At 42.8% G+C, this 20387-nt stretch overlaps 1 protein-coding gene across 1 annotated transcript; it reads left to right on the forward strand.

Moving 5' to 3' along the window:
* Nucleotides 1–19099: 19099 nt before the first annotated feature.
* LOC123828567 (olfactory receptor 1I1) lies at nt 19100–20164 on the forward strand. Its single transcript, XM_045853619.1, is given in 3 exon segments — nt 19100–20032; nt 20034–20118; nt 20121–20164. Coding segments are annotated over 3 exon segments (1062 nt in total).
* Nucleotides 20165–20387: the final 223 nt, after the last annotated feature.

The raw sequence follows: 20387 nt of genomic DNA on the forward strand, positions 1-20387 counted from the left end.
CCTCAGCCTGTTTTCATAAATAAAGCTTTATTGGCCCACATACTCATTTATTTACATATTGTCAATGGCTTCTTACATTCTACAACAGACAACACATGGCCCGGAAAGCTGAAAATAGTTACTATCTCGCCTTTTACAGAAAAATGTACCAACTCCTGCCCTAATATTTTGCCAACAAATGTTCATTTTGTTTAAGTCAGCCAGAGTATCTCACCACCAAGAGCCATCTCCAATTCAACAGGCAACACAGTGCTGAAATCCATGACTAAATTCTTCAAGACTCCTTAGTAAGGGCTTCTCTTAATCATTTAGTAAGGATTTAAAATTTTATCCTGAAAATTCATTTTTAAGTATCAGGGGCAGATCCAGAACCAGTATGATTGATGCAGAAGTACTTCCTTAAGAAAATACACTCACAACTGTCAACAACTGAACCAAAAAAAAAAAAACTAAACAAACAACTAGAACAGGAACAGAATCACAGAAATGGAAATCGCATGGAGGGTTATAAGCATGGAGCGGGCAGGGAGAGCATCAGGGAACAGGTACAGGGAACAAGAAGCATAATTGGTACGTACAAAATAGACAGGGGGACGTTAAGAGTAGTATAGGAAATGGAGAAGCCAAAGAACTTATATGTACAAATCATGGACATCAACTGGGGGGTGAGGGGAATACTGGAGGGAGGGGTGGTACAGGGTGGAGGGGAATAAAGGGGAGAAAAAATGGAACAACTGTAATAGCATAATCAATAAAATATACTTTAAAAAAAAGAGAAAGAAAAATACAAAAAGACCAGCATAGAATTGGTACAGCACCATGAGCACATTGCCAGGTCTCTCCTGAGGCCTTGGAGAGGCCCAGGAATGGGGGCCCTGCAGTTCACACTGTGTTCACTTCATAGCATCTGTTCTCCAAGTCATTCTCCAACTACAGCAGGCATTATTTTGAAATGAAAACCTGGCCCTGGCTGGTGTACCTCAGTGAATTGAGCGCTGGCTTTCAAACCAAGAGGTCACTGGCTCGATTTCCAGTCAGGGTATATGCCTGGGTTGAGGGCCAGGTCCCCGGTGGGGTGAGTGTAGGAGACGACCACACATGGATGTTTCTCTCCCTCCCTTCCCCTCTCTTTAAAAATAAACAAATAAAATCTTTTTAAAATTTTAAAATATTAAATAAATAAAAGGAAAATTTGAGGTCTTCTGGCCAAGATGGAGATGTAGATAAACATGCTTTGCCTCTACATAAAACTACAGCAAAAATTACAACTAAACTACAAAACAAATTCCACCCATGATTTGTCAAAAAACTAAGCTGTATGGAAGTCCAACAACCAAGGATTTAAAGAAGTCGCATTCATCCAGACAGGTAGGAAGGGCAGAGATGCAGAGGCACAGAGAGGCACAGAAAGGTGCAGAGAAGTGGTGGAACGTGCTAGTCCCACATTCAAGTGTGGTGGATAAAAATTGGGAGAGATACTTCAGAAACTAACAACCCCAGCCCCAGACCAGATCACCTAGTCCAGGGTTCCAGCATCAGGAAGATAAGCCCCCATAACTTCTGGCTGCAAAAACCAGTGGGGGTTGGGATGGTAGAAGAAACTGCAGGATTCTCAAGGGACTTCTCTTGCAGGGCCCACAATAGACATAGAACTCATGCAGATCCACCCCCTCTGGGATTCAGCACCAAGGCAATAGCTGGAAGGGCACAAGTGGCATACAGGGAGAAGGGGAGAAAGTGGAGTGACTGGCAGAGGGGCAAGTGCCAGGGAGACAGCTTCCTCTCAGGCAGTCTCCAGAGGCTGTTTCCAGAGGCCAAGCAGAGTCATTGTCCACTCTGTGAACTCTCCCCCACACAGAACCACAAAGTGGTGAAACAGGTTGCCCCACCCTGGCAACCGACCTAAGGCTCCGCCCCACACAATTTACAAGTACACTTTTCTATAACAGGCCACACTACTAAGACAAAGAGTCAAAGCAGCTCTACCTAATACACAGAAACAAACACAGGGAGGCTGCCAAATTGAGAAGACAAAGAAACATGGCCCAAAAGAGAGAACAGAACAAAACTCCAGGAAAACTAAATTAAACAGAGATAAGCAACTAATCAGATGAAGAGTTCAAAACACTGGTTATCAGGATGCTCAAAGAAATCATTGAGCTCTGGCTGGTGTGGCTCAGTGGACTGAGTGCCAGCCTTGGAACCAAGGGGTCACTGGTTTAATTCCCAGTCAGGGCACATGTCTGGGTTTGGGGCCAGGTCCACAGTTGGGAATGTGTCACAGACAACCACACACTGGTCTTTCTCTCCCTCTCTTTCTCTCTCCTTTCCCCTCTCTCTAAAAATAAATAAATAAAATCTTAAAAAAAAAAAGAATGAAAGAAAGAATTGGATGCTGCAACAATGTAAAAAACACCCAGGCAGAAATAAAGGCTACATTAAGTCAAATAAAGAAAAATCCATAGGAAACCAACAGTGGAGGGAACAAAGCTGAGATTCAAATTAATTATTTGAACCATAGGGAGAAAAAAGCATTCAATCATAACAGCAAGAAGAAAAAGAATTTTTTAAAAAGAGAGTAGAATAAGGAGCCTCTGGGACATCTCCAAACATACCAACATCTAAATCATAGGGGTGCCAGAAGAGGAAGAGGAAGAGCAAGAAATTGAAAACTTATTTGAAAAAAATCATGAAAGAAAACTTCTCTAATTTGGTGAAGGAAATAGACATACAAGTCCAGGAAGCACAACAGAGAGTCCTGAACAAGTTGTACCCAAAGACGACCACACCAAGACACATCATAATCAAAATGCCAAAGATTAAAGATAAAGAGAGAATATTAAAAGCAGCAAGAGGAAAGCAAAGAGTTACCTACAAAGGAGTCCACATAAGACTGTTGGCTGATTTCTCACAAGATACTTTACAGGCTAAAAGGGACTGGCAAGAATTATTCAAAGTGGTAAAAAGCAAGGATCTACATCCTAGAGTACTCTATCCAGCAAAGCTATCATTTAGAATTGAAGGGCAGATAAAGTACTTCCCAAATAAGGTAAAATTGAAGGAGTTCATCATCACCAAGCCATTATTATATAAAATGCTAAAGAAAACTATATAAGAAAAAGAAAATCAAAACTGTGAACATTAAAATGGCAACAAATGCACAACTATCAACTACTGAACCTAAAAAACTAAGCAAGCAAGCAGAACAGGAAAAGAATCATAGATATGGAGGCCATTGGAAGGTTATCAGTTGGGAGGGGGAGAACGGAGAAAAGGTTCAAGGAATACAAAGCATAAATGGTGGGTACAAAATAGACAGGAGGGTGTTAGAACAGTGTAAGAAATAAAGAAGCCAAAGAACTACTATGAGAAGCTATGTATGACCTATGGACATGAACGAAGGGAGAGGACTGCTGGAGGGAGTGGGGGTACCAGGTGGAGGGGGGCAAAAGGGGGCAAACTGGGGCAACTATAACAGTATAATCAATAAAATATATTAAACAATAAAAATAAAATAAAATAAAAGTGTGGGCCTAGACAGGTGGCTTAGTTGGTTGGAGCATCATCCTGTGCACCAGAAGTTTGCTGGTACAGGATGCAGCCAATCTTTTTTTCTCTCTCACATCAATGTTTCTCTCTCTCCCTCTCTCTCTCCCTCTCTCCCTTTGTCACTCTCTAAAATCAATAAGCATATCCTTGGAGCAGGATTTTTTTAAGTGATAAAATGAAAGTCTGACCTGATGCACATCTTAAAATCTTTCACTGATCCTTAGATAAGGAAAAAAAGTCTTAACTTGGCCTCAGCCCCCACATTCTCATCTCTACCCTGTCACCCTCATAGATGAAAATGTCTTAGAAATAGATGGTGATCTTGGTACACATGGTAAATATCATTCATTCCACTGAATTGTACACTTCAAAATTTTTAACATGGTAAATTTTATGTTGTACATATTTTATCACAGTTTTTTTAAGTTACCAATGCAACATACCAAAAAACAATACTCTATGCATTAACCAGGTGAAGGAGGTCAACATCACCAGATATGTCACATGCATTTCGTGTGTCCCCTGATATAATGCAATTAAGTGTGAGGTCATTAAATATGATATAGATGATCCACCTTTGAAGTGTCCTTTCCAAACCGGTATTTTTAAAGCTTTATTGAGATAAAATTTATATACAATGCAGTTTATCCATTTATAGCATATAATTCATTGGTTTTTGATATATGACATTATTAATTTTTTAAATCATCATGAGATAAATATCAGACAAACCCAGTCTGGTTGACAGCTAATGGTGGCTGGCCAGCACTCCACAAGACTGTCAAGTGCATGAAAAGAAGGAAAGTGTGGAAGAAATTATCCTGAAATAAAGGTGACCAGAGGGTGGGGGGCGTGGGCAGGGGTACATACCTGAGGTTGGAGGCTAGAACAGAAAGAAGGCAATAACAGAAAAACTGGTAAAACCTAAAGTCTAAAATTTAGTTTTTAAAAAATAAATGCATGGGGTGATTTCTTCCCAAGATTCCATAATCTCATAACAAAGAAGAAATATCAAACAAACCTAAATTAGGGGACACTCTAATATGGAACCAGCACTCTTTAAAACTGTCAAGGTCATGATAAACAAAGACAGGAAAGAGGAACTGTCAGAGATAAGAGGAGACAAAAAATACATATATATTACTAAATGCAACATGTGATATCCTGCATTGGATCCTGGAACAGAAAAAGAACATTTGTGGGTAAATTTGATGAGAGACTTAAGAGTTGGAAATTTTAGTTTCAGGTAATAGCTAGTAAGCTTAGTAATCAATGTATGTAAAGTGCTATTGTTCCAGGACTGAAGGTGTGACCCACCTTGACAGCAGGAAACCATAAACAGTTCCACCTTTGTGCCTCAGGAGCACTGCGAGCAATCAAGATGGTATGTGAGGCACTGTACTCCAGGGTGAGACAGTCCACAGCCCAGAACACAGAAGAATGCTGCAGCTTTTATCTGATTGACTTTTTCCCTGAATTCCAAACCCCTTACCTATACTTTTCTTCTCATAAAAAGGGTCAGTTTATAATGGAATTTAAGACAGTCTATGACAGACATAGACTGTCTTAAATTCCATTTTGTATTTTGGGTACAAACCTGCCATCTTCTCAGATCCCTGGCCATCTGCATAAAACGCCCATAAAGATCTGATCCCTGTCTCTGCTCATTGGGTCTGGTAGTGACAGGCAGCACAAATGCTGGCTTTTCCAGTTTCAAATTGGTGAACTCTGAAGTCTAGAGTTTAGCTAAGTAGCATTGCATCAATAAGAGTTTTAACAAAGGTACCCTGGTTAAGTAAGAACATCACGGGAATAGAACAGGAACTCTCTGTATTATTTTTGCAACTTTCTGTAAATCTAACAGTATTCCAAAATAAAGAGTCTATTTAAAACAAACAAATCTAATAACTGGGATCGTCTTTGTTTCCCTGACTCAGCTCTGATCAGTATAGGTGTAATCCTCATTGACTTTAAAATAGGAGAAGGAGACCTACAGTGTCTGATCTGTAAGTGAACTTGTCAGGTTTAATCTGTTGCTGTTAGAATACAATGTAATTTCTCAAGCATAATAAAAGATTGGCAAATCAGTGTTAATTCTTTTTAGCATTTCAACATTTTTTCCAGCTTTGTTGAAATATATTTAATGTACAGCATTGTATGAATTTAAGGTGTATAGTATAATAATTTGACTTACATATATTGTGAAATGATTACTACAATAAGGTTAGTTTACATTCACCATCTCATATGCATACCAAAAAAAATTGATTTTTTTTTCATTGTGATGAGAATTCTTAGGATCTACTGTCTTAGAAACTTTCAAATATCCCCAACGATGCTTTTCACTATGGTCACTGTGCTGTACAGTACATCCCTAGTACTTCCTTATCTTATAATTGAAAGCTTGTACCTCTTGACCACCTTCCTCCAATTCCCTCCCCCCCAACACCCCACCTCACATAACCACAAATCTGACCTCTTTGAATTCAGTTTGGTTTTGGTTTTGTTTTGCTTTTGCTTTGTTTTGTGCTTTGTTTTGGATTTCACTTGTAAGTGAGATCATGTTAAATTTTGACATTATATTTAACCTGAGAAGTTGGATGTTTTTCCCCTAGTGCTTGGGGTTAGAACACTATTGCATCAAAATGAAGTATCATTCAACCACTCTGCTCATCATGGATGGATTTACCTCTTTAAGGCAACACAGCTATTCCTTTGGACAGGATGAGAAGGGAGGATTGGAAGTGAACAGGGAACAGATATTGAGCATTTCTTGTCCACACCCAACATTTTCCTACTCCGTAGAAGAGGGTGAAACCAGCATTGGTGGGAAGACTGAATGAATGATCTACCCATCCAAACCATAGGATCAAAGAATGTTTGCACACCCAGAAGACACACTCCTGGTTGTTCTCATGGACTGTGCATGAATCCAAATGGGATTTGTATATTATAGTTTCCCAGACTTTGGCCTTTTGCATGCTACCTTCTTCATCTATATCTACATATCCTTATATTATTATTTCATTGATATTTTTCTTTAAAGCAATTCTATTTTTATTTAAAAGAAAACCATTATCCAAACTATGCAATATTATTTGGCATTAAGAAGAAATGAAAGTCAATACGGGATGTAGTATGGAAAACATAATGCTGAGTGGAAAAAGCCATGTATTATATGATTCCATTTACATGAAATGTCCAGTACAGGCAAATCATAGAGACAAAAATTGTATTAGTGGTTGGAGGAGCAAGAGGGAGGAAGAAGAGGAGAGTGACTGCTTAATAGGTATGGGGTTTCCTTTTAGGGTGATAAACAAGTTCTAAAATTGAATATTGGGGATGGTTGCACAACTCTTTGAATATACCAAAGACCATTAAGTTGTATACTTTCAAAGGGTGAATTTTATGGTATGTAAATTATATATCAGTCAAGTTATTTAAAAATGAAACAGTTACTTATTATGATAGTATCACTTCCCATAAATAGGAAATAAGCATACAGATTAAAACATGCAATACAAATTTTAAATGTTCCTATAGGAACCACCAAATGTCATCTCAATGCACCACCAACATGCATTCCACATGCTGTCTCTCGATACCTTGACCAGCATTTTGACTTTGCCTCTATGCACACAAAGATAAACATTTCCCCGAGAGCAGAACTGCTGTCAAAGCCAAGTGCATTTTCATTTTTGATAGACGTGCTCACTCATTCATTACAATAAAAGAATTCATCAAGCCCCTACCAAATCGCAAACACTGTTCTCAGTCCTGGAAATAGTGTGATTGACAAAGCCCCTGATCTCACAGCACTTACATTCTGGTGGGAAGACTGTCAGTAAACAAATAAATAACACAACATGATTTTTATCACATGATATTATTTTTGGTAGTGCTAAGTGTAATGGATAAAAAGAAGGCATTGCGAGGGGTTAAAGAATCATGGGGGAAAGTTGTTTTTTAGTGTGGTAAAATGCACAGAACATGTGTGCCATTGTAATGACTTCCAAGGGTATAATTCAGTGGCATTTAGCTCATTTACAATGTTGTGCAACCACCCCCTATGTTTAGTCCCAGAGCATTTTCATCACCCCAAAAGGAAGCCCCCTTCCCTCATGGGTGGTCAGGGAAGTAATATTTGAGCAGAGATCTATCTGAAGGAAGAGTAAGTGGCAACCATGAGAGGATCTAATTACCTCTGCATGTGACCTTCACCTCTGTACTAATATTTTGTTCATATCTTTCTTTAACATGATTCTTTTCATTTCTTCAAAGTTAACTCTTATCCAAACAATGGAATATTATTTGGCAATTTTAAAGAAAGAACAACCATGGCTGGTGTGGCTCAGCTGGAGCGCCATCTTGTACACCAAAAGGTTGTGGATTTTATCCCCAGTCAGGACACATGTAGGAGGCAGCCAATCAATGTTTCTCTCTCATATCAATGTTTGTCTCTCTCTCTCTCCCTTCCCTTCTCTCTAAAAATCAATGAACATGTCCTCAAATGAGAATTTTTTAAAAAGAAGAACAGAGTGCTGATTCATGCCATAGCATGGAAGGGCTTGAAAACACTATGCTCTTAAATGAGAGACCACTCTTTGTGGCCTTGTGGGGGAAACAGGGACACACAGGCAAAAATGTTGAGGAGGTGGATTGGAGCTTAACATCAAGAAGCACATCGGCACTGTAAACTCCTCCTGCTTCTCTCATTCATTTGAAACCAGCTCTGAATTTCAAGATCTCACCCTTCTCCACCTCCACCCCTGAAGGTATTTAAGTAGAGCTCACCCACTACCATCCCCAAACGACAGTCCCCAAAAGAGGTTATACAAATCTCAGGGAAGCCCTTGACTTAAGAAAGTCAAAGAAATGTTAATTCCACTGAGATTGAAGGGAGCTATTGGTGAAACTCCATTGGTGGTGGCAGCAGTACAAGTTGTTACAGCCTTTGGAAAGCTCTGGCTTTGTAAAGAGCTCAACTCAAAATACCTTACCAAGGTCATACCATACAGCAGTAAAAAGAGATGGAATGCCACTAAGCAGAGCAACTGGAATGAATTTCACAAACACAATACTAGGTCAAAGGCACCAGAAAAAAGTAATCAGACTGTATGACTGGGTTTAAATAAAGTTCAAGAAAAAGCACAACTCATCTATGGTGCTAGAATCAGAAAAGTGGTTACTTTGGGGAGAAGAAGTAAAGAAAGAATGTGGGAGTCATAACAGGATTTTGGGGTGCTGAGGAGACAGAACATATATAGTTTCATATATAGTTTCTTTTTAATTTTTATTTGTTGATTTGAGAGAGAGAAAGAAACATCAATTTATTGTTCCACTTATTTATGCATTTATTGATTGATTTTTGTATGTGCCCTGACTGGGGATCAAACTGGCAACCTTGGCATATCAGGATGATGTTCTAACCAACTGACCTACCTGGTCAGGGCTATATATAGTTTCTATTATATATAGTTTCTTTTACAGTTAAACATACCCTTTACATAAGACCCAGCATTCGTACTCCTAAAGATGTTAAAATGTATGTCCACGCAAAAGCCTTCACGTGGATGTCCATTGCAGCTTTATTTGTAAGAACCAAAACTTGAAACAGCCTTCAATGAATGGTGTAATAAATACGTATGGTTCATCCATACCATGGATGCTGCTCAGCCATAAAAAAGAATGAACTCTTGATACATGCAACATTACTCATATGGGTCTCATGAATATTATGCTGAGTGAAAAAAGTCAAACATTGTCAGAAAGCTAAAATACCGTTTTGATTCTATTACTGTAACATTGTGCAAGTGACAAAACTATAGTGTGAAATAATGTGTGTACAAAGTATTTACTTTAGCAAAGACTGGAAACATCCAGAAACAGGAACCTGATTACACAAATAATGGCACCATCAACAGATAATTCATTACACAGATGATGGCACTATCTGGTCAACAAAAAATAAGGAGCTTTAAAAATATTATGGATATGAAAACATCACCAAGCTACATTAAGTGAAAAATGCAAGGTGTAGACCATATTACAGCATGCTACTTTTATGCACAAAAAAGGGGGGAATTAAATGTATTGTGTGTGTGAGTGTGTCTGTAGAGACTCTGGAAGTTTACATAAGAAACCATTAATAGGGATTAACCATTGAGGCTAATTCACCTCATATATAAGAGCTCCTAGAAATTTATTCTGTTTACAAAAATTAACAAATTAAAAGGGAAATGAGCAAAGGACTGCTAAGAACCAAAAAGGTGGAGGGAGACATTTCATTATTGCATGACATGACTCCTTTTTATCCAAAGTCAGTATTACACATTTAAAAACTTAAATTTTTTAAGACATCAAAAAGCTAATGGAACCCTCACCAGTGTGGCTCAGTTGGTTGGGCATCATCCCGAAAAGCAAAGTTTAATTCACAGTCAGGGTACATGCCTCGGTTGCAGGTTCAATCTCCAGTAGAGGGTGTGTGAGAGGACACTGATAGATATTTCTCTCTCACGTCAATGTTTCTCTCCCTTTCTTGCTCCATACTTTCCTCTCTCTCTAAATATAAATAACAAAAAAAAAATTTTTTTTTAAACTGATAGAGAGACTTCTGGCCAAGATGGAGGTGTAGGTAGACACACTGTGCCTCCTCACACAACCAAATTAAGGACAACAACAATTTAGAAACGAAAAAACAACCAGTACTGACAGAAAATTGAACTATATGGAAGTCTGACAACCAAAGAGTTAAAGTAGACACATTCATCCAGACCGGTAGGAGGGGCGGAGTCAGGCCTCCGAGCAGAGAAGGGTCACAGCAAAGAAAAAAGCAGTGGCTGGCAGGACCCCAGGCTCAGGGTGGCAGTGGGAGAACCCAGCCAGGTGGCGGATTGTGGACAGGAGCGACGCACAAAGCGGCTGGTGGACTGGGCGGTCCCACATTTGTGTGCAGATAAACCAGGCAAACCTGGGGAGCCAAACAGACCACACAACCCAGGGCTTCAGCTCAGGGAAATAAAACCTCAAAATACAAATTGAAAACACCTGTGGGAGTTGAGGCGCTGGGAGAGACTCCAAGCCTCACAAGAGAGTTTGTTGGAGGGACCCACACAGTCCTGGAATGTACACAGGCCCACCCACATGGGAATCAGCACCAGAAGTGCCCAGTTTGCTTGGGGTAAGCAGCAGAAGGGACTGAAATCCAGCAGAGAGAGGATCAAGTGCCATTATTCCCTCTCGGACCCCTCCTCCACATACAGCATCACAACGCAGCAATGTGGGTTGCCCCGCCAGGGTAAATAATTAAGGCTCTGCCCCTCGCTACGTAACAGGCACATCAAGACAAAAAAAAATGGCTCAAATGAAAGAAAAGATCAAAGCTCCAGAACAAATACAACTAAGTGACAAAGAGTAGCCAATTTATCAGATGCACAGTTCAAAACACTGGTGATCAGGATGCTCACAGAATTGGTTGAATTTGGTCACAAGTTAGATGAAAAAGTGAAGGCTATGCTAAGTGAAATAAAGGAAAATGTACAAGAAACCAATAGTGATGGAAAGGAAACCAGGACTCAAATCAAGAGTGTGGACCAGAAGGAAGAAAGAAACATTCAACAAGAACAGAATAAAGAAACAAGAATTCAAAAAAATGAGGAAAGGCTTAGGAACCTCCAGGACATCTTTAAACATTCCAACATCCAAATTATAGGGGTATCAGAAGGAGAAGAGGAAGAGCAACAAGATAAGGGGATAGTTACCTACAAAGGAGTTCCCATCAGACTGCCAGCTGATTTCTCAAAAGAGACCTTGCAGGCAAAAGGGGGCTGGAAGGAAGTATTCCAAGTCATGAAAGGCAAGGACCTACATCCAAGATTGCTCTATCCAGCAAAGCTTTCATTTAGAATGGAAGGGCAGATAAAACACTTCTCAGATAAGGTCAAGTTAAAGGAGTTCATCATCACCAAGCCCTTATTTTATGAAATGTTAAAGGGACTTACCTAAGAAAAAGAAGATAAAAGACAAGTACAGTAAAATGACAGCAAATTCACAATTATTAACAACAACACCTAAAACAAAAACAAGACAAACTAAGCAAACAACTAGAACAGGAACAGAACCACAAAAATGGAGATCACGTTGAGGGTTAGCAACAGGGGAGTGGGAGGAGGAGAGAGGGGAAAACGGTACAGAGAATAAGTGGCATAGGTGGTAGGGAGAAAATAGACAGGGGGAGGGCAAGAATAGTATGGGAAATGTAGAAGCTAAAGAACTTATAAGTATGGCACAAAGACATGAACTAAAAGGGGGTAACATGGGTGGGAGAGGGTGTGCAGGGTGGAAAGGAGTGAAGGGGGGAAAGGGAACAACTGTAATAGCATAATCAATAAAATATATTTTTAAAAATCCAGACATTAATTGAGAACAATTAGCATTATGTCACGCAAGAGATAGCTGACATACTCAAAATATCCAAATCAATAAAATTATTGGTGAAAATTTTAAGAAAAAGCTGATAGAGGAGAAGGTAAAAATAGATGAGTTCCAGAAGATACAGAGGCTTTCTTGGGAGACAGAAAGGAAAATCACAACATGGGACCCCAAGAGCAAAGAACAAAGTCCATCAAAACATGTGGGCAAAGTAGAAGGGTCCTTCATTCGCACCCACAGTGGATTTGGTAGGATTACAATGGATTGCTAAAAGACTGAGCCCTTTTGTGTAGCTGACAGGAAGGCAATTTTATTGAGGACATGGTTCAAAACCCCAGTGCCGGACAAATATATGGGGATGGAAGATGATTTGACTTTGGGTGGTGGGCACACAATGAAATATGCAGATTTTTTATCACAGAAATGTACACTTGAAATTCATGTGATCTTATTAACCAATGTCACTGCAATAAATTTAATTTTTAATAAAATAAAAAATAATGTATTGTATATTTAAAATTTGCTAAGAGAGTAGAGCTCAAGTGTTCTCACCATTTAAGAAGGTAAATAACTATATGAGGTATGAAAGTTATGTTAATTAGCTTGATTGCAATAATCATTTCATAATGTATACATTATATCAAAACAACACATTGTATATAGGAGACTGTTCTGTGTGGCATGGGCCCGGCTCCCACTCAGAAGGCCAGTGGAAAGTGAGGTCCGATGCACAGGACCCACACCCACGGATAGGTTCTCCCATGGGGAATCAGGCCAGCATTGTACCTAGGCTTCCATGAAACCTGCTTTTGCTAAATCTCCTTCACCCTGAATTGAGACAGCAAATGCTTACTGTAACTTCCTAAAGTCTGTACTAAACCTCCCTAGTATAGAATGTAACCAGTTCAACCACTTTTGCCCTTGGTCTACAACATCCTTCTCTTTGAAGTAATTAGCATCATTCTTTCATTTGTTTTCTGTAAAAGGTAACCACCTAAAGTGAACCTGTGCATAGTAAATGAGAACCGTCCTCAATGTAATGTGCCCAGAAAAGCAATAAAATCTTGTCAAGGCAAGGATTGGGGCACTTTCCTCTTGAGAGAGTGGTGGAGGCACTCAGAGGAGCTCTCCCCTTGAGAGAGTGGCTGTGCTGTCCCTTTTCCTCCTCAGGACTTTGTCTCGTGTGAATTTGTCTCATGTCTCATCCACAATGCCGTGGACACTGCTTGCCAGTGACCAAATCAACTGTACACCCCAAATACCTACAGTTTTTGTCAAACATACCTCAATAAATCTGGGAGGAAAAAAACCCCATGCATAGCGCCTGACCTATGGCAGATGACCAAGAAGCGCTTGATAAATTCATTCATTCGACATGCACTTATTGATTGTTTATCACTTTCCAAGAGACTTCCTCAGTGAACCCAACAGTATCAATTCCTGTTCCTCATGAATTTTCCATTATGATGGAACGAATAAAAGAATGTCTCCAATTCAGGCATCCGAATGCCATTGGGCCACCACATCACCCTGCCTGGAATCAGCCAGGCCATTGTCTCAGTCTGAGCTAGGACAGAACAACAGGCGGTGGGTGTCCTCATGGGAGTGAGCCCCTAGTGGCGTCTCCATCTCCTCATCCACTCCATCGTCGCAAAGCGCACATACGCTGGAGAACACAGGAGGAGAAACAAAATAATTAGCATCCCCTTCTTAACAAGGAGCCATGGGATTGGAGACCCCAAGAGACCCCAGACAGTAAATATCTGGCTGCGTCTCTGACCCCCACTCACCTGGCCCAGGCTGGGTAGAGGGGACACCTGATTTTCCCTCGTAGACATTGGATTTGCCCCAGCCATCAGAGCTGAGTGGGCTTGGGGCTGACCTGGGGGTCCTCTGGCAGCCCATGGAGGAGGCTCACCAAAATCATCCTGTGGATGGCACCATCTTAGTAAGTCTAGGAGGGAGGGAGCAGGGGAGGGAGCCAGGCGGGATGGGGAAGAGGACTCCTTTTCCTTTCTGGGCAGCTGGAGAGCTGGAGAGAAGTGACGGAGGTCAATCCCACCCCAGCTGAGTGGGCAAAGGCACAGAGGGCAGGCCTTCTGTGGGAGGCCTTGTGTCTGTGGTTGGGGGACACCCACACAAACGCAAGAGACACTGAGCACCCAACCCGCTTCCTCCAGTGCGGTGGTTCTCCCAGGGTGGCCCCCCGCCAGCATCAGCTACCCAGCAGCTTCCCAGAAGTGCTGACTCTCAGGCCCCTCCCCAGACACACTGAGGTGGGGGTCCAGCCACCTGTGACTTAGCCAGCCCTCTGGGTGACACCGGCACATGCTCAAGGCTGATGACCACTGCTCTGCGCAGCCACGGACTGCGCATCCACAGCCGAAGACTGTTCGCAGCAGCACAGGCAGCGCAGAGAAGCCTCAGCACCACCTGACAAAAACCTCAAACCCAACTTCAAAAATTCTTGAAAAATAACATAAGGCTTTACTGGTGGTCTCTTGTGGTTGCCAAGGAGGTTGTGCTGCTCACCTTCCTGGAAGCCCCCACCGGGGCACTTCTTTCACCTCTGAGGGTCTGCCTCACTCCGACAGCTGCCTCGCCCCTTATCCTCCCAACACCTTAGGGTCACCTAGAGAACCTTTTTTTAATCCTTGCCAGAGAACATACCTATTGATTTTAGAGAGAGGGGAAGGGAGGGAGAGAGAGGGGGAGAGAAACATCAGTGTGAGAGAGAGAAACATCGATGGGTTGCCTCCTGTACACACACCCGATCACAGACAGCACCCACCACCCAGGCATGTGCCCTGACCGGGAATCAAACTCAAGACCTCTGGGTTTACAGGGCGACGCTCCAACCAACCAAGCCACCCCAGCCAAAGCTAGATCACCTTTTTTTATACAGACCTATCTATATACTATGCTCTCCCATTTACAGCCTGATTCTACTTCAGCAAACCTTAAATCTCTCTGGAGAGCAATGCTCCTTGTAAGGTACAGAAATAAGAATGTTAAATGCTTATGATCACATCGTTTTTCCCTAGCTCATGTTGAGCTAGCAGAGCATTTAGCTCCTAAATGGCTCTGCTCATAAAGGGGTGTGAGTGGCTGCACTCAAAAAGGCAATGGAGTATGAGAGAGTGAAAATAAATCTCAGTTCAAATGAGAGCTCAAGCACTTGCAAGCCGAGTGCCTGGCAGCCCTTTCAGCCCACCTTCTCATTGCCAGTGGCAGCCAACACCATCTCCCTCTCAGAGTGGTTGTGAGACCTACACATGAAGAACTGTGTCTCTTTAAAAGGCTCAACAGCCCTGGTCAGGTGGCTCAGTTGGTAGGAGCATCATCCCATACACCAAAAGGTTGCTGGTTTGATTCCCAGTCAGGGCACATACCTAGGTTATAGATTCCATCCTCAGTTGGGGAATGTACGGGAGGCAATGGGTACAGATTTCTCTCATATTCTCTCTCTCTCTCTCTCTCTCTCTCTCTCTCTCTCTCTCTCTCTCTCTAAGGCTCAACATATCACAGACATGTCCACTGAACTCCTCTGAAGTGTTCCTATCAGGACTGGTTTTAAGACACGGAACCTAACCAGGTAAGAAATGAGCTAAGCAAAGGAAAGGTCTCTCTTTGCTAGAAAGAGACAATATTGGGGCTTTGCTAGAGCTTGGTGAGTTGCGCCCTGCTGGGTTATTTTTTCTAGATCATCAGCATATCGTAAGAGACATGGATGGTGTCTCCACTAACTCAGTCTCCTTAACTGTTTATTTAACTGAAAGGACGGATAAGTACACCTAGAAATGGAGACTTAGAAATTCAAAGGCAACCAGGCTTCACTGGTCTTGTGTGGGTGAAGTAAAGATCTGCTTTCTCTGGGCTTTTGACACAAAGCTGCTTCTAAACCCCAAAACTGCTGAAGTGAAAGCAGAGAGCTCAAAAGTCGCCTCTGACATTTGATTAAAATGGCCTCAGATGATCTCCAAATTCTTCTCTAAATTGGTGGGGAAATACAACCAGGGTCATAGTAACTTAAAATGGGTAAATGAGAATATTATAAGAGCATGCCTATGTATTTGCATTTCATTAAATCTTGCTCTCCAGTATTCATTGCTTTAGTTGCTATTTTCATATTAGTTTATATCAGAATGTTATTTTATTTTTTAAAGATTTTTATTTATTTATTTTTAGAGAGAGGAATAGGGAGGGAGAAGGAGGGAGAGAAACATTGATGTATGGTTGCCTCTTGTACACCCCCTACTGGGAACCTGGCCTGCAACCCAGGCATGTGCCCTGACTGGGAATTGAACTGGCGACCCTTTGGTTCACAGGCCGGCACTCAATCTACTGAGCCACACCAGCCAGGGCCCAGAAGTTTATTTTATAAACTCTCTTTTCCTGTCATCAAATCATCTACAGGGATAGGAACAGGGAACACTTGCTTTCTATGAACTAGACATTTGGTCACACCTTTGTCACTTCTTATGAAAACAGATTAGTTTTGAACAGCCCAGGCTGTATGTGAGTTTTCATCTCGAACAAACGTTTTCAATGGCTGTTCGACATGACATAACAAGGTACATTTTACTGAGGGTGCAAGGCTGATGCAGTTGATGGTGACAGTCTGTCTGGCACGTGAGGAGATGCAAATGCTCCTGTCCTGCAGAACTACTGCTGACAGCAGACACATGTCCAAAACCCCATTGGCTTTAAAGCTCCTGTGTTATTTTTTACTACAAAAGCTCACTTTAAATCTTCCAGTGAACTAGCTTACTGGGCTCATCTATGGCTTCTCTTCCCCCTACAAACGCACTGACGCTGCCCCAGCTACAGAACGCTCACGGCCAGAGAGCCGCATGCGAAGGAAGTCACTGCAGCATTTCTGTTCTTGACCGCTGAGCTGAATCGTGTTGGGTGCCCCCCAGCCTGATCATGCTGGTTGTACTTGCTGTTAGCATCACATCGTTTTTAAAAATCCTCACCCAAGGATATGTTTATTGATTTGAGAGAGAGAAAGGAAGGGAGAGAAAATGAGAGGGAGAGAGAAACATCAATTGGTTGCCTCTCGTATGTGCCCCAATGGGGATTGAACCCACAACCTTGTGGTGCACTGGACAACACTCCAGGCAACTGAGTCACCGGGCCAGGGCTGCAATTGCATCATTTAATTAAATGTTATCTGAATGAAGGAAATACAAGAAAAAAGAAAGGAAAAAGGGAGGGAGAAAGGGAAGAAGAGAGAGGGAACTGTGGTTTTATGAAATCCAAGTTGAATGCTTTAGAAACACTTAATAAAAAGGCATCACTTAAACAGTTGCTGTCAAATTAGACGTGAAAACAATTCAGGTGTAAAATTGTAAAAATCTGAAGGATCCTGCGTGCTGAGTGCTCTGCGAGGACCCCTCCTTTCTTGTTCCACACAAATGAGACAAACAAGCACAGCCAGCAGCCTATGCGCTTCGCTTAGGCAAGAAAGTCGAGACGGGCCTGCCATCGGCACGTTCCTGGTGTGAACGCAACAACGGGGCCCAGGCTAAACCTGACCAGCTCCCAGACTGCAGGTGGTCACAGGGGACGGTCTGCACACAAAAACTTCTAACTGCAAGCAAGTCATGGAGGGCAGTCATGTCCTAGGCCTGAAGCTGCCTTGACAAAGGTCCATCTTTACCTTAACTAAGTGTGTCTATCGTCTTTTGCATCTAAGATAACCTGACTTTCAAATGTCTGAGTAATCCCCCTTCCCAGACTCGGCACAACCACCCGCGCCAGAGCAGGAGCCTCAGTCACCTTGTTCCCCGAACACCATCTCCATGTGCTGCGCATGGTAATCATCCTGTTCCCACCGTGGGAAAAAGTGTGTCTCTTCATTTTCCTCTCTATCCAACCACAGAGACTTCCCTGCTTGGCTTCCTCTCACCCCCTTCACCTACCACCGGCGGATTTCATGGAACCCTCCTTACATCTCCTGCTTTGATCTTAAAGCATAAAATAAGCTGCAAAATCTCCATTCTCTAGAGCATTGTCTCAATCCATTGAGATTTTGCCTCCTGGCAAATGTCATCAGTGTGGCTCAGATAAACTCATAAAAATTCTCTGCAGGTTTAGATGTTTCTTACATCGACACTACTCAGAAAAAAAGTTGTGGTCCTCGTCAAAATCTGGTGAATAAACTTACATACGTGACTTCAGCTAGAATCTAAAAGGCATGCCAGTCAGAGAAAGACAGACACCGTATGACCTCACTATAACATGGAATCTGATAAAATAAACTGATGAACAGAACAGAAGCAGAGGCGTGGACACATGGAACAGACTGACAGCTGTCAGAGGGGAGGTGGGGGTGGGGACTGGATGAAAAAGGGTGAATGATTAGCCAAAAAATATATATAGACACAGACAAGTGTGGTGGGCAGGGTGGGGCAGTGGGGGAAAGGGGCCATCTGTAATAGTGTCAAGAATAAAAATAAAGTAAAAAATGTACAAGGTATGTTTCTGCACACCTACCTTCCCACTACTGCAGGGTTTTTCAGCACTGGTCCTCATCACCACAAATGCGAGGGGTCTGCTGTCATTAACATGTGCGGGGGTCCCCTAATCTGGGTGGTCCTTCGGAATCAGAGGAGGAGTGTTATTGGTCTTTATATCCCTAATCACTACCCAAATTTGATGCTAAAATTACATCTTGTTGATGGAAAGGTGAAAGGGAAGGAGGAGAGAAGACAGAGAAAGATAAAGGGAAAGGCAGAAAAGGAAGAAATACAGCCAGGGTTTCCTCTTAAACTGTGTTGGGTTTCAGTTTTGGCTTGGTTCCACTTTATTTGGTTTTTGCAAATCTTTGCTCCACTGAAGAGGCATAGAGGTGTTTATGAGCAATATGCAAGTTGTCTCCGAACAACTAAGCTAAGCCTCTGAGATACAGACTCTCAGGCATGCAGGGCTTTGTTCAGGGAAGCAGAGATCCACTGACAGTGACAAAACACAGAGAGATTTGCTGGAAGGACTCCGTGGACTTTCACTGGAGTCCTACGGACCTCGGTGCAGAACCGGGACTCTCGGCCTCATGTCGCTTTCCTTTCCCCCCTCCCCCAACCCCTTTTTGTTTTTCAGTGGACACAGACTGCTCATGGAAGCAGAAAACCAAACCGCTGTCTCTGAATTCCTCCTCCTGGAACTGTCAGAAAAGCCAGAGAATCACACCCTCCTCTTTGGGCTGTTCCTCTGCATGTACCTGATCACCGTGTTGGGAAACCTGCTCATCGTCCTGGCCATCGTCTCAGACTCCCGCCTCCACATGCCCATGTACTTCTTCCTCTCCAACCTGTCCCTCGTCGATGCCTTTTTCTCATCCACCACCATCCCCAAGATGCTGGCAAACCTCTGGTCCCAGAGCTGAGCCATCCCCTTTGCCGGCTGCCTCGCCCAGATGTATGCCTTCCACCTGTTTGGAACCATGGACAGCTTCCTCCTGGCCGTGATGGCCATTGACCGGTTTGTGGCCATCGTCTATCCTCTGCGATACTCCGTCATCATGAGCCCCCGTGTCTGTGGGCTGCTGGTGGGTGGGCCGTGGCTGATCACCAATCTCCAGTCACTCGTACACACCTGCCTCATGGCTCAACTGACCTTCTGCACAGGCTCCGAAATCCCCCACTTCTTCTGCGACCTCATGCCCCTGCTGAAGCTCTCCTGCTCGGACACCCGCACCAACGAACTGGTGATCTTTGTTTTCGGCTTCGTCATGGGCATCAGCCCACTCTCCTGCATCCTTCTCTCTTACACCTGCATTTCCCAGGTGGTGTTCAAGATCCCTTCTGCTCAGGGCAAGTGGAAAGCCTTCTCCACTTGTGGCTCGCACCTCACTGTGGTGTCACTCTTCTATGGCACCATCTTCGCCGTGTACTTGCAGCCCGCCTCTCTCGCCTCCTCCCAGAAGGACAAGGCGGCTGCCCTGATGTGCGGGGTGGTCATCCCCATGCTGAACCCCTTTATCTACAGCCTAAGGAACAAGGACATGAAGGCAGCCCTGAGGAAGCTCCTCGGCAGACCCACCGCCTCTCAGCCCTAGGGCAGAGCAGGGACTGAGCACCTGCTGTGTTCCAGCAGCCCAGTTGGGTGCCAGGGAGAACGAGATGCATGCGGTCCCTGACCTCAAGGTGTTCAGAGTCCGATGGGGGATAGAGCCATGTAAATAAGTCATTACAACCTGACAGATGTGTCACAAAGAGATGAATGAAGAGCTACGGGAACCCAAAGGGAAAGGCACATATTTCCCTTGATTTGTCTTCCCTGTGAAGATCAGAGCAGCAGGGAAGATTCCAGTTAGCCCTCTCTAGGGTACCAGACTTACAGGATTGCTGTATGGCTTATACTAGTCAAACAAAAGTTCAGCTACTCTCAGGTCCATATTGATA

The sequence above is a fragment of the Phyllostomus hastatus genome, unplaced genomic scaffold (assembly GCF_019186645.2).
Source record: "Phyllostomus hastatus isolate PE091 unplaced genomic scaffold, TTU_PhHast_1.1 phas_contig_98, whole genome shotgun sequence".
Lineage (NCBI taxonomy): Eukaryota > Metazoa > Chordata > Mammalia > Chiroptera > Phyllostomidae > Phyllostomus > Phyllostomus hastatus.